At 43.0% G+C, this 14,594-nt stretch overlaps 1 protein-coding gene and 1 long non-coding RNA gene across 25 annotated transcripts in view; one reads left to right on the top strand and one right to left on the bottom strand.

The window, feature by feature from the left end:
* dmd (dystrophin) overlaps positions 1–14,594 on the bottom strand; it is a 1,604,005-nt gene that overhangs the window by 978,054 nt on the left and 611,357 nt on the right. For all 24 annotated transcript variants that reach the window (XR_011341867.1, XM_069890130.1, XM_069890120.1 and 21 more), the window contains one exon: positions 6,393–6,637. Coding sequence is in view for 23 of the 24 variants with exons in the window: in XM_069890130.1 (XP_069746231.1) it covers positions 6,393–6,637 (245 nt within the window). In the remaining variant the exon portion in view is untranslated. The remainder of the gene's footprint in view (positions 1–6,392; positions 6,638–14,594) is intronic.
* LOC138738938 (uncharacterized) lies at positions 8,036–14,453 on the top strand. The gene is made up of 2 exons (XR_011341881.1): positions 8,036–8,121; positions 14,199–14,453. It is a non-coding gene; the product is annotated as an uncharacterized lncRNA (long non-coding RNA).

Here is a 14,594-nt window from a genome sequence, read left to right as displayed (position 1 = left end):
GAGAAGTGTAACTCAGGCAGGAATGACTGAATAAGGACCAGCCTGCAACCTAACACATCTAGTTCTTCCACATAAACAAAATTAAAAGTGCATCAAAGTATGTGAGAATTACTTTACACATCATCATCTCCGTCTCTCATCATGCCATGTGCCATCTGGAGGTTGGAATTGATTTGAATGATTGTATCTGATAACTGGAGGGTATTTGCAAATATGACACAACTCTGTTGAAATCCTAATTACAATGAAGTAAGAAATAACTTGATGGATTCGTATCAAACAGATTTATGATACAGGTACCTATCGTTTGCCATGAAACAGACTGACCAAAGATCAAGTGAAGTTAGAGCTTTTACTAAATTTTATACTATGAAATTGCTCAAGAACTTTGGATGAGAAATTTGCCATCTTTATCCCCACAATAATCAATCAACTATTTCTTCAGCTGGTTTATTGCCATTACACGTGTTTTTTTACACATTTAATTTACCGGACAACCTAATTTAATAGCAATTCAAGAAGCATTTTCACTTTCCCCCTAATGAATAAATTGCAAACGATTCCTATCTAAGCTGCACATGTTTTCATCTTGTTTGCCTCACCAGGATTCCACCACCATGAAGGATGAAAGGCACGGGAAAACAAATCCAATCAGGAGAAATTTAAATCACTCCCACATTGGCAGTGACTACAATTCAGTGAGCAACTTCCTTGGGCAGGATCCTCGGAATCTAGAGTAATTGCCAGGGATATAATTGCTCATCTTGAAACAAGGGTGTCTTAACTGAAGTGATTCAAATTATGAGAAGTCTAGTCAAGGTGAATATGAAGGACTTCTTGCCCTCAGCAAGAGTTTGATAACAAGCAGACATAAATTTAAATTAATTAATCGCAGGATAGAGAGAGTTGTGAAAGTCTTGTTCATCTGTAAGACAAGTCTGGAATTCACTGCCTGAAAAGGAGATGGGGAAGGGGGGAGTAAATCAATAAATTCACTGGAGGTGGTGGGGAATAAATCATTACATTCACTGGAGGTGGTGGGGAATAAATCAACACATTCACTGGAGGTGATGGGGAATAAATCACATTCACTGGAGGTGGTGGGGAATAAATCATCACGTTCACTGCAGGTGGTGGGGAATAAATCATCACGTTCACTGGAGGTGGTGGGGAATAAATCATCACGTTCACTGGATGTGGTGGGGAATAAATCATCACGTTCACTGGATGTGGTGGGGAATAAATCATCACGTTCACTGGAGGTGGTGGGGAATAAATCATCACATTCACTGGATGTGGTGGGGAATAAATCAACACTTTCACTGGAGGTGGTGGGGAATAAATCAACACTTTCACTGGAGGTGGTGGGGAATAAATCATCACGTTCACTGGAGGTGGTGGGGAATAAATCATCACGTTCACTGGATGTGGTGGGGAATAAATCAACACTTTCACTGGAGGTGGTGGGGAATAAATCATCACGTTCACTGGAGGTGGTGGGGAATAAATCAACACATTCACTGGAGGTGGTGGGGAATAAATCAACACATTCACTGGAGGTGGTGGGGAATAAATCAACACATTCACTGGAGGTGGTCGGGAATAAATCATCACGTTCACTGGATGTGGTGGGGAATAAATCATCACGTTCACTGGATGTGGTGGGGAATAAATCATCACGTTCACTGGATGTGGTGGGGAATAAATCATCACGTTCACTGGATGTGGTGGGGAATAAATCATCACGTTCACTGGATGTGGTGGGGAATAAATCATCACATTCACTGGAGGTGGTGGGGAATAAATCAACACATTCACTGGAGGTGGTGGGGAATAAATCATCACGTTCACTGGAGGTGGTGGGGAATAAATCATCACGTTCACTGGAGGTGGTGGGGAATAAATCATCACGTTCACTGGAGGTGGTGGGGAATAAATCATCACGTTCACTGGAGGTGGTGGGGAATAAATCATCACGTTCACTGGAGGTGGTGGGGAATAAATCATCACATTCACTGGATGTGGTGGGGAATAAATCATCACATTCACTGGATGTGGTGGGGAATAAATCATCACATTCACTGGATGTGGTGGGGAATAAATCATCACGTTCACTGGATGTGGTGGGGAATAAATCATCACGTTCACTGGATGTGGTGGGGAATAAATCAACACTTTCACTGGAGGTGGTGGGGAATAAATCATCACTTTCACTGGATGTGGTGGGGAATAAATCAACACTTTCACTGGATGTGGTGGGGAATAAATCATCACGTTCACTGGATGTGGTGGAGAATAAATCATCACGTTCACTGGAGGTGGTGGGGAATAAATCATCACGTTCACTGGATGTGGTGGGGAATAAATCATCACGTTCACTGGATGTGGTGGGGAATAAATCATCACTTTCACTGGATGTGGTGGGGAATAAATCATCACGTTCACTGGATGTGGTGGGGAATAAATCATCACGTTCACTGGAGGTGGTGGGGAATAAATCATCACATTCACTGGATGTGGTGGGGAATAAATCATCACGTTCACTGGATGTGGTGGGGAATAAATCATCACGTTCACTGGATGTGGTGGGGAATAAATCAACACATTCACTGGAGGTGGTGGGGAATAAATCATCACATTCACTGGATGTGGTGGGGAATAAATCAACACATTCACTGGAGGTGGTGGGGAATAAATCATCACGTTCACTGGATGTGGTGGGGAATAAATCAACACATTCGCTGGATGTGGTGGGGAATAAATCATCACGTTCACTGGATGTGGTGGGGAATAAATCAACACATTCACTGGAGGTGGTGGGGAATAAATCATCACATTCACTGGATGTGGTGGGGAATAAATCATCACGTTCACTGGATGTGGTGGGGAATAAATCAACACATTCACTGGAGGTGGTGGGGAATAAATCATCACATTCACTGGAGGTGGTGGGGAATAAATCAACACATTCACTGGAGGTGGTGGGGAATAAATCATCACATTCACTGGATGTGGTGGGGAATAAATCATCACGTTCACTGGAGGTGGTGGGGAATAAATCAACACATTCACTGGAGGTGATGGGGAATAAATCATCACGTTCACTGGATGTGGTGGGGAATAAATCATCACATTCACTGGATGTGGTGGGGAATAAATCATCACGTTCACTGGAGGTGGTGGGGAATAAATCATCACGTTCACTGGAGGTGGTGGGGAATAAATCAACACATTCACTGGAGGTGATGGGGAATAAATCATCACGTTCACTGGAGGTGGTGGGGAATAAATCATCACGTTCACTGGATGTGGTGGGGAATAAATCATCACGTTCACTGGATGTGGTGGGGAATAAATCAACACATTCGCTGGATGTGGTGGGGAATAAATCATCACGTTCACTGGATGTGGTGGGGAATAAATCAACACATTCACTGGAGGTGGTGGGGAATAAATCATCACATTCACTGGATGTGGTGGGGAATAAATCATCACGTTCACTGGATGTGGTGGGGAATAAATCAACACATTCACTGGAGGTGGTGGGGAATAAATCATCACATTCACTGGAGGTGGTGGGGAATAAATCAACACATTCACTGGAGGTGGTGGGGAATAAATCATCACATTCACTGGATGTGGTGGGGAATAAATCATCACGTTCACTGGAGGTGGTGGGGAATAAATCAACACATTCACTGGAGGTGATGGGGAATAAATCATCACGTTCACTGGATGTGGTGGGGAATAAATCATCACATTCACTGGATGTGGTGGGGAATAAATCATCACGTTCACTGGAGGTGGTGGGGAATAAATCATCACGTTCACTGGAGGTGGTGGGGAATAAATCAACACATTCACTGGAGGTGATGGGGAATAAATCATCACGTTCACTGGAGGTGGTGGGGAATAAATCATCACGTTCACTGGATGTGGTGGGGAATAAATCATCACGTTCACTGGATGTGGTGGGGAATAAATCATCACGTTCACTGGATGTGGTGGGGAATAAATCATCACGTTCACTGGATGTGGTGGGGAATAAATCATCACGTTCACTGGATGTGGTGGGGAATAAATCATCACGTTCACTGGATGTGGTGGGGAATAAATCATCACGTTCACTGGATGTGGTGGGGAATAAATCATCACGTTCACTGGATGTGGTGGGGAATAAATCATCACGTTCACTGGATGTGGTGGGGAATAAATCATCACGTTCACTGGATGTGGTGGGGAATAAATCATCACATTCACTGGAGGTGGTGGGGAATAAATCAACACATTCACTGGAGGTGATGGGGAATAAATCATCACGTTCACTGGAGGTGGTGGGGAATAAATCATCACGTTCACTGGAGGTGGTGGGGAATAAATCAACACATTCACTGGAGGTGATGGGGAATAAATCATCACATTCACTGGATGTGGTGGGGAATAAATCAACACATTCACTGGAGGTGATGGGGAATAAATCATCACGTTCACTGGAGGTGGTGGGGAATAAATCATCACGTTCACTGGAGGTGGTGGGGAATAAATCATCACGTTCACTGGAGGTGGTGGGGAATAAATCAACACATTCACTGGAGGTGATGGGGAATAAATCATCACGTTCACTGGAGGTGGTGGGGAATAAATCATCACGTTCACTGGAGGTGGTGGGGAATAAATCATCACGTTCACTGGAGGTGGTGGGGAATAAATCAACACATTCACTGGAGGTGATGGGGAATAAATCATCACGTTCACTGGAGGTGGTGGGGAATAAATCATCACGTTCACTGGAGGTGGTGGGGAATAAATCATCACATTCACTGGATGTGGTGGGGAATAAATCATCACATTCACTGGATGTGGTGGGGATTAAATCATCACGTTCACTGGATGTGGTGGGGAATAAATCATCACATTCACTGGATGTGGTGGGGAATAAATCATCACGTTCACTGGATGTGGTGGGGAATAAATCATCACATTCACTGGAGGTGGTGGGGAATAAATCATCACATTCACTGGATGTGGTGGGGAATAAATCATCACGTTCACTGGATGTGGTGGGGAATAAATCATCACATTCACTGGATGTGGTGGGGAATAAATCATCACGTTCACTGGATGTGGTGGGGAATAAATCATCACATTCACTGGAGGTGGTGGGGAATAAATCATCACATTCACTGGAGGTGGTGGGGAATAAATCATCACGTTCACTGGAGGTGGTGGGGAATAAATCATCACGTTCACTGGAGGTGGTGGGGAATAAATCATCACATTCACTGGATGTGGTGGGGAATAAATCATCACATTCACTGGAGGTGGTGGGGAATAAATCATCACGTTCACTGGAGGTGGTGGGGAATAAATCATCACATTCACTGGATGTGGTGGGGAATAAATCATCACGTTCACTGGATGTGGTGGGGAATAAATCATCACATTCACTGGATGTGGTGGGGAATAAATCATCACGTTCACTGGAGGTGGTGGGGAATAAATCATCACATTCACTGGATGTGGTGGGGAATAAATCATCACGTTCACTGGATGTGGTGGGGAATAAATCATCACATTCACTGGATGTGGTGGGGAATAAATCATCACGTTCACTGGAGGTGGTGGGGAATAAATCATCACATTCACTGGATGTGGTGGGGAATAAATCATCACGTTCACTGGAGGTGGTGGGGAATAAATCATCACATTCACTGGATGTGGTGGGGAATAAATCATCACGTTCACTGGAGGTGGTGGGGAATAAATCAACACATTTCACTGGAGGTGGTGGGGAATAAATCATCACGTTCACTGGAGGTGGTGGGGAATAAATCATCACGTTCACTGGAGGTGGTGGGGAATAAATCAACACATTCACTGGAGGTGGTGGGGAATAAATCATCACGTTCACTGGAGGTGGTGGGGAATAAATCATCACGTTCACTGGATGTGGTGGGGAATAAATCATCACGTTCACTGGAGGTGGTGGGGAATAAATCATCACGTTCACTGGATGTGGTGGGGAATAAATCATCACATTCACTGGATTCGGTGGGGAATAAATCATCACATTCACTGGAGGTGGTGGGGAATAAATCATCACGGTCACTGGAGGTGGTAATGGCACTGGAAGTGGCAAAACCATCATGGTTTCAGATCTCAGCAATCCAGTGATCCTCAGAAAAAGTCTGGTGAGCAGAGACATAATCGAATGATCATCTCACTTGTACTGAAGTGCTCTGTGCAGAGGAAGCAGTACATTTTCAATGCTGATGGAAGGTCACTGGCCTAAAAATGTTCACTGCTTATTTCCGCAGACGATGGCCAAGTTATTTACTATTTTGCTGTCATGCGAACAAAAATAAGATTGTCTCAGGAGCATATGGTCTGACCTTGCATTTCTCCAGCTCGATCTTTGCTGTGTCAACCTCAGTGGCTGGTGACTGTCGTGCTTTCAGCCAGCTCTCTGAAGAGGTCACAGCTTGTTCAAACTGCTGAAGCATCGAAGAGACGGCAATAATCTTTTCCTGACACTTGAGCCAGTCCACGCGCTCCAGCAGCAGCTGACAGAAGTCTTCCCACCGCTTCTTGAGCTGTTCTGAAGCCTCTTTGACATCATCAGCAGATGAAATCCCTTCTGCAGTAGAAAAAAACAAACTGGTGAGATGACCCTGTGGCAAAACACATGTAATCGATTGCAAACATGTGAACAACGAAATTACTTATGATTCCAAAAGTAAGAATGCCAGCTCATTATTTCTGTTATGGAGAAACATATTTATTGTGGTGAACAGGGCATGAAGAAATAATCCAGTAAAGCAGAATTTATGCTCTGCTAGATTAACTAAGTCCACATGTGTCATCAATGACAGTCGGCAAATGCGACTGCTGCCTGATTCAAACCTATTATATTGTGTGCATCAAGCGTGGAATTGGTAGGTTCATTCCAAAAGAGATGAGGTACTGTGATATTATCATTTGAAGTTTAAATGATACTTATTGCTGTTCCCACAGCAACATATGAAGCAGCAAACAAAATATTGATATTATTGTAAAATAATATCATAGAATTATCATGTTCATGTCTAGTTTCAAGAAAAATAGGTTAATTTGTGAAAAATAAATGTTTGTGTACCAGGAGCAGCCAACATAACAGAAAACATCAAGCCATAAACTATAGAATTAGTACTTATCCTATTGATTATACATTTCAGATTTATTGCCAGATTACATACATGGCATCACATACAACCCTGAGATTCTTTTTCCTGTGGATGAGACAGAATTACCACTTATTGGTATTGCAAAAAAACTGCACTCGATATGCACATGTAAACAAATAAAGAAATTAAGAAATGTAAACAAAATGACTGTGCAATACAGAGAGAAAAATTATAAAAATACAAAAGTAAGTGTCCTTAAATGAATCACTGATTAAGTTTGTCGTTGAGGAGTTTGAAGGTGAAGAGGTAGCAGCTGTTCCTGAACCTGGTGGTGTGAGTCTTGTGACAATTATACCTTTCCCTGATGGTAGTAGCAAGAACAGATCATGTGCTTGGTGATGTGGATCCTTGATGATTGCTGCTGCTCTCCGACAGCAGCATTCCCTGTGCTTTTACTCTGTTGTGGGGAGGATTTTGCATGTGATTTCCTGTGCTGTGTCCACTACCTTTTACAGTGCTTTATGCTCAGAGGTATTAGTTTGCCCATACCTGACCATGATGTAGCCAGATGGCAGACTTTCAACCCACATCTGTAGAAATTTGCCTTAACCTACAACTGGGCAGTCACTCTAGCCAAAACACTGATGAGTGTCATATGTTCTAGTGAAATGCTAGAAACCGAAAAGGAAACATCCAGGAGTGCTGGAATCCCAAAGGAAAGAAAAAGGCAAACTCCTGAAAAATGCTACTTCCGTGATAAGAGCTGGCTCGATTTGCTACCTGCAGCTATTGTGGGAAACTCGGTCACTTTGCTGAAGCATGTAAGGCTAAAAGTACTCCCACTGATAAGAAGAGAAGCACCAAGAAAGTGAGTCCTGGAGCTGCAGGAATGGAAGACAACTGTGAAAAGGGGGAATCTTCAGACAAGCAGGCTGAATCGACTTCAAGTGACGGAAAGGTGAGATCCCCTGTGATAGCTCAATTGACTCCAAAGCTTGGGGGATGTTAGGATCTGGAACGGTCGACTATGAAGTGGGAGGTGAATGGTGAGACTCTTGATTGTCTAATAGACTTGGGGAGTGCTGACAGCTACATCCACGAGAGAGTTGCCAGAGCCTTAAATTTGCGGATATCCAGCAAACCGAAAGATATCAATGGCTTGTAGTGAACTTAAAAAATCTGTACGGGAAAAGTGTAAAGTTACTTTAAATTTGCAGGGACATTATCTGGCTGATGTGTGGCTGTTTATTATGCCAGAGCTCTGCGCCCCTGTGGTACTGGGGTTAGATATTCAATCTCAGATGAACAGTGTAGTGTTAAATTTTGGTGGGTCACTAACTACACTTACCATCCCCTGCGCTTGTTACTGCAGTCTGTCTACATTAAAGATCAAAGCTCCCTCCCTTTTCAGTGATTTATCCCCCGAGTGTTGGCCGATTGCCACTAAAAGCTGTTCTTACAGCAAAAAGAATCGTGGGTTTATCAAAGCTGAGACCCAGAGATTGCTTAAAGAGGGAGTAATTGAACCCAGCAAGAGTCCATGGTGAGCCCAGGTGGTAGTTGTGAAAAATCATACTAAGAAATGACTGGCTATTGACTTCTGCCAAACAATCAATCGTTCCACTAACCTGGATGTCTACCCCCGCCACGCATCAATGAAATGGTTAGTCAGATTGCGCAATTCAAAGTGCACTCCACTATCGACCTCAAAGCAGCTTACCCCCAAATCCCCATTAAAACAAAAGGAATGAACCTATACAGCTTTTGAGGCTGATGGGGGGGTTATACCAGTTTAAAAGGGTACCTTTTGGATTCACTAATGGTGTGTCAGTGTTTCAGAGGGAAATGGATAAGTTTGTTAGGACGTACGAGTTCCAGGGTATGTTTCCCTATCTGGATAATGTCACTATCTGTGGGAAAACACAGGCTGAGCATGACAACAACTTAAAGAAATTTTTAGCAACAGCTAAAGAACTCAGCCTTAGATTTAACGAGAAAAATGTGTGTTCATAACATAACATAACATAACAATTACAGCATGGAAACAGGCCATTAGGCCCTTCTAGTCCGCACCGAACCAAACACCCCTTTCTAGTCCCACCTCCCTGCACAATGCCCATAACCCTCCATCTTCTTCTCATCCATATACCTGTCCAACCTTTTCTTAAATAATACAATTGACTCCGCCGCCACTATTTCTCCCGGAAGATCATTCCACATGGCTACCACTCTCTGAGTAAAGAAGTTCCCCCTCATGTTACCTTTAAACCTCTGCCCCTTAATTCTTAACTCATGTCCTCTTGTTTTAAACTTTCCTCCTCTTAACGGAAATAGACTATCCACATCCATTCTGTCTATCCCTTTCATAATCTTAAATACTTCTATCAAATCCCCTCTCAACCTTCTACGCTCCAAAGAATAAAGACCCAATCTGTCCAATCTCTCCCCATACTCCAGATGCTTAAACCCAGGCAACATTCTGGTAAACCTTCTCTGCACTCTCTCCACTCTGTTTATATCCTTCCTATAATTAGGCGACCAGAACCGCACACAGAACTCCAAATGAGGCCGCACCAACGTCTTATACAATCTCAACATCACCTCCCAACTCCTATATTCCATGCAATGATTGATAAAGGCCAGCATACTAAAAGCCTTCTTCACCACCCTATTCACGTGAGTTTCTATCTTCAGGGAACGATGTACTGTTACTCCTAAATCTTTCTGCTCTTCTGTATTCCTCAATGCTCTCCCATTTACCACATATGTCCTATTCTGATTCTTCTTACCAAAATGAAGCACCTCACACTTATCAGCATTAAATTCCATCTGCCATTTTTCAGCCCACTTTTCTAAGCAGCCCAAATCCCTCTGCAATCCTTGAAAACCTTCTTCATTATCCACTATTCCACCTATCTTAGTATCGTCTGCATATTTACTAATCCAATTCACCACCCCATCATCTAGATCATTAATGTATATAACAAACAACAATGGGCCCAATACAGATCCTTGAGGCACACCACTGGTCACCGGCCTCCAACCTGACAGACAATTATCCACTACCACTCTCTGGCCTCTCCCTTTCAGCCAATGTTCAATCCATTTGACTATCTCAAAATTTATACCTAAAGACTGCACGTTCCTAACTAACCTTCCATGTGGTACCTTATCGAAGGCCTTACTGAAGTCCATATAGACAACATCCACTGCGCTACCCTCATCCACATTCCTAGTCACCTCTTCAAAAAATTCAATCAGATTGGTCAAACATGACCTTCCTCCCACAAATCCATGTTGAGTGCTCCTGATCAGACCCTGTCTATCCAGATGTTTATAAGTACTATCTCTAAGAATTTTCTCCATTAATTTACCTACCACAGACGTCAAACTTACAGGCCGATAGTTGCCAGGCTTCCTCCTTGAACCCTTTTTAAATAACGGAACCACATGCGCAATGCGCCAATCCTCCGGCACTATCCCCATATCTAATGACATTTGAAAAATTACCGCCAGAGCCTCTGCTATTTCCTCCTTCACTTCTCTCAATGTCCTGGGGAAGATCCCGTCTGGTCCCGGAGACTTATCCACCTTTATATTCTTCAAAAGCCTTAAAATTACACCTTTTGTAATCTCTATATTTCCCATATTTACCCAATTTGCTTTTTTTATCCCACATCTCCCAATATCCTTCTCCTTAGTGAATACCGAAGAAAAGAAACTGTTCAATATCTCCCCCATTTCTCTAGGTTCCACACACAGTTTTCCACTCTGATTTTCTAAGGGACCAATTTTGTCTCTAGCTTTCCTCTTACCATTAACATATTTGTAGAACTCTTTTGGATTAGTTTTCACCCTGCTTGCCATAGTTTTCTCGTACCTTCTTTTAGCTTTCCTAATTCCTCTCTTAAGATTCCTCTTACATTCAATGTATCTTTTAAACATCTCCTTAACTCCATGCTTCTTATATCTAATGTACGCCTCCCTTTTTCTTCGAACCAAGTTTCCAATATTCCTTGAAAACCACGGCTCTCTCAAACCTTTTGCCCCTCCTTTTAACCTAACAGGAACATAAAGCTTTTGCACTCTCAAAAGACTTCCATCTCTCTACTACATCCTGCCCATAAAACAAATTGTCCCAATGCACACCCTGCAAGTCCTTTCGCATCTCCTCAAATCTAGCTTTTCCCCAATCAAAAACCTCAATCCTTGGCCCTGATTTCTCTCTTTCCATAATGACATTGAAGCTGATGGCATTATGATCACTGGACCCGAAGTGCTCGCCAACACTAACCTCCGTCACTTGACCCATCCCATTTGCCAACAGTAGATCTAACACTGCTCCTTCTCTGGTCGGCACCTCTACATATTGTTGTAAAAAACTATCTTGCACACATTTCACAAACTCTAACCCATCCATTCCTTTCACAGAATGTGTTTCCCAATCTATATGTGGAAAATTAAAATCTCCCATAATTACAACCCTGTGCTTATCACAGAGATATCTACTATCTCCCTACAGATTTGCTCCTCTAGGTGTCGGTCCCCTCCGGGTGGTCTATAATACACCCCTACAAGTGTAACCTCTCCTTTCCTACTCCTCAGTTCCACCCAAATAGCCTCCGTGGATGTGCCCTCTAATCTATCCTTCCTAGGCACCGCTGTAATATTTTCCCTGACAAGCAATGCAACCCCACCTCCTCTTGCCCCTCCGACTCTATCACACCTAAAACAACGAAACCCAGGGATATTCAGTTGCCAATCACATCCCTCCTGCAACCATGTCTCACTAATCGCTACCACATCATACTTCCAAGTATCAATCCACACCTTCAGCTCATCCACCTTTTTTACAATACTCCTGGCATTAAAATATATGAATTTCAGGGATTTCCCATTTTTTAATCCCTGTTTTCCCTCATCTTTAAGAACAACATTATTTACTTTTCCTGCCAATTGCCCTTCATCTTCTTCCAGAGCATTTCCCTTCTCTATCACCTGCCCATCCATATTCAAATACTTACTACAAACTTTCATTGTTTGCATTCTAACCTTCTCCTTACTGCTCTGTACTATTTTGTTCCCTCCCCCCAACCATTCTAGTTTAAAGGATCCTGAGTAGCCCTAGCAAATATCTCTGCCAGGATTCTGGTCCCCCTGGGTAGCAACAGAGCTACCCATTCTGGGCTACAGTGTCCGCAAGGGCGAAATCCACCCCAACCCGAAAAGAATGACCCCCCTTAAGAAGTTACCACCCCCAAACTCAGCAAAAGCCCTTAAAAGGTGTATGGGATTCTTTTCCTACTACTGCAAATGGGTTCGGGACTACGCCAAAAAGGCATGCCCTCTGTTTGACACTAAATCTTTTCCTCTCTCTCCAATGGCTTTGAAGGCTTTTGAGAGAATTAAAGCTGATATTGCCAAAGCTTCACTCTCGTCCATTGATGAGGATGTCCCATTCCAAGTGGAAACTGATGCCTCAGATTGTGCCTTGACAGGAACCCTTAATCAAAAGGGCAGACCTGTGGTTTCTTCTCCCGCACATTACACGGACCTGAACTTAACCATCCTGCCATTGAAAAAGAAGACCAGGCTATTATTGAAGCTGTTCGCTACTGGAGACACTTTTGAGCCAGCAGAAAATTTAATCCTGTCACTAATCAGAAATCTGTAGATGACATGTTCAGTACTAAACACAAAAGTAAAATCAAGATCGATAAGATAGCACGCTGGCGAATAGAACTCTCAACTTATAATTATGAGATCCAGTACAGACCGGGCAGGTTAAATGATCCCTCTGACACATTATCATGATCTGCTAACAAAATTGAAGTGCCAGTTGATGAAGTAAACAAAGACGATGTGGTCAAACGATTATCATGGCTTTTATTAGCAGAAACTCATGGTACAATAATGAAAGACAATAGACAATACAGTTATATCCAAGGGGAGTGTCCTTAACAGTAGAGATAATACACAGCCAATGTTAGTACAGCAAGGCTCGCCAGAGGTGGGAGACAGGCAGCTTGGCAGACATTCATCACAGTTTCCAATGTCAAACCAAACATCTGCAAACTTCTGAGGAAGTTGAGGTGCTGACGTGCTTTCTTCATAATGCCATTAGTGTGTTGAGTCCAGGAAAGATTTCAGTTAGAGAACAAAATATTCACAAACCTGAACAAATGATGAGCATTGTTCACTGCAGCAAAAATCAGGTCAAGCTGATCTAAAAAAAAACACTCCTCTTCAGAAGTTCTCTGAACAACTAGGCTGTAGATGCTGGTAACCTGGAGCAACACACAAAGTGCTGGATGAACAATGCAGAACAGATACCATCCATGGAAGGCAAGAGGCAGTATGGCAAAATGATCTCCACATCTGCGGTGGGTATCAATGCTGTGGAGGAGGTCTTATTGGGAGGCTTGCTCCACAACATTCCATTGAGCATTGGGGGAAAATCAGAGGTGGAGAGGCTGAGCAAATTTAAATTCCTTCGAGTTCCTCCTATCTTGGAGGAACTTTCCTGGACCCAACACCCTAATGTCATCATTAACAAAGCACATCAGCACTTCTACTTCCTCAGGAGTTTGCTGAGATTTGGCATGACATCAAAAACCTTGGCAAAATTCTACAGATGTTTAGTGGAAATTGTGCTGACCGGCTGCAACTCAACCCGGTATGAGGACATCGATCGTCTTGAGTGGAAAACCATGCCAAAGGTCATGGAAACAGCCAAATACATCACAGGCAAACTTTCCCCCCACATCGAGAAAATCTCCATGAAATTCTGCCTTCAAAGAGCAGCAGCAATCATCAAGAATCCACACTAGCTCAATCAGTTCTCTTCATGATGCAGCCATCGGGAAAGAGCTACAGGTGCCTCAACACTTGAACCACCAGGTTCAGGAATAGTTGGTACCCATCTACCATCAGGCTCCTGAACAATAAACTCAATCAGATTCCGACCTAAAACCTTTACAATTTGTTTCCAATTTCTGGTGAGTTCCTCCAGCAACTTGTTTTTTTTTGCTTCAGATTCCAGCATCTGCTGTCTCCTGTGTCTCCAGTCCACTGAGGTTCTCAGTCCAGTTTCTGGAATTGCTCGAGGTTTGATTATTGAAGAAAATGCCTCAGAATTTTGAAGCGTGTGCATCTTCAACTGTTGTTTTCTTGATTTATTATGTTCTGCAGTAGCTTTTGTTTGAGCAACTGAGAAATAATTGCCGATGACAACAAAAAAGTCAGCCACTTATTGAAATGAAGCAATAAATCTGAGTTCACAAAGTAAAACACTTGAACTGATGTGGCACCTAAGGCTTCCCCAGTATATCGCATTCGCTGGAATAGAAAAACACACATATCCAAGAGGACTATACAGTCATGGAATGATGTACTTTCACAGCATACTTCCCACCAAGTGCCTGCTGCCTC

Source organism: Narcine bancroftii, chromosome 7 (genome assembly GCF_036971445.1).
Source record: "Narcine bancroftii isolate sNarBan1 chromosome 7, sNarBan1.hap1, whole genome shotgun sequence".
In the NCBI taxonomy this organism is placed as follows: domain Eukaryota; kingdom Metazoa; phylum Chordata; class Chondrichthyes; order Torpediniformes; family Narcinidae; genus Narcine; species Narcine bancroftii.
The sequence above is the reverse complement of the archived record's forward strand: the minus strand, read 5'-3'. Positions and strand labels throughout refer to the sequence as shown.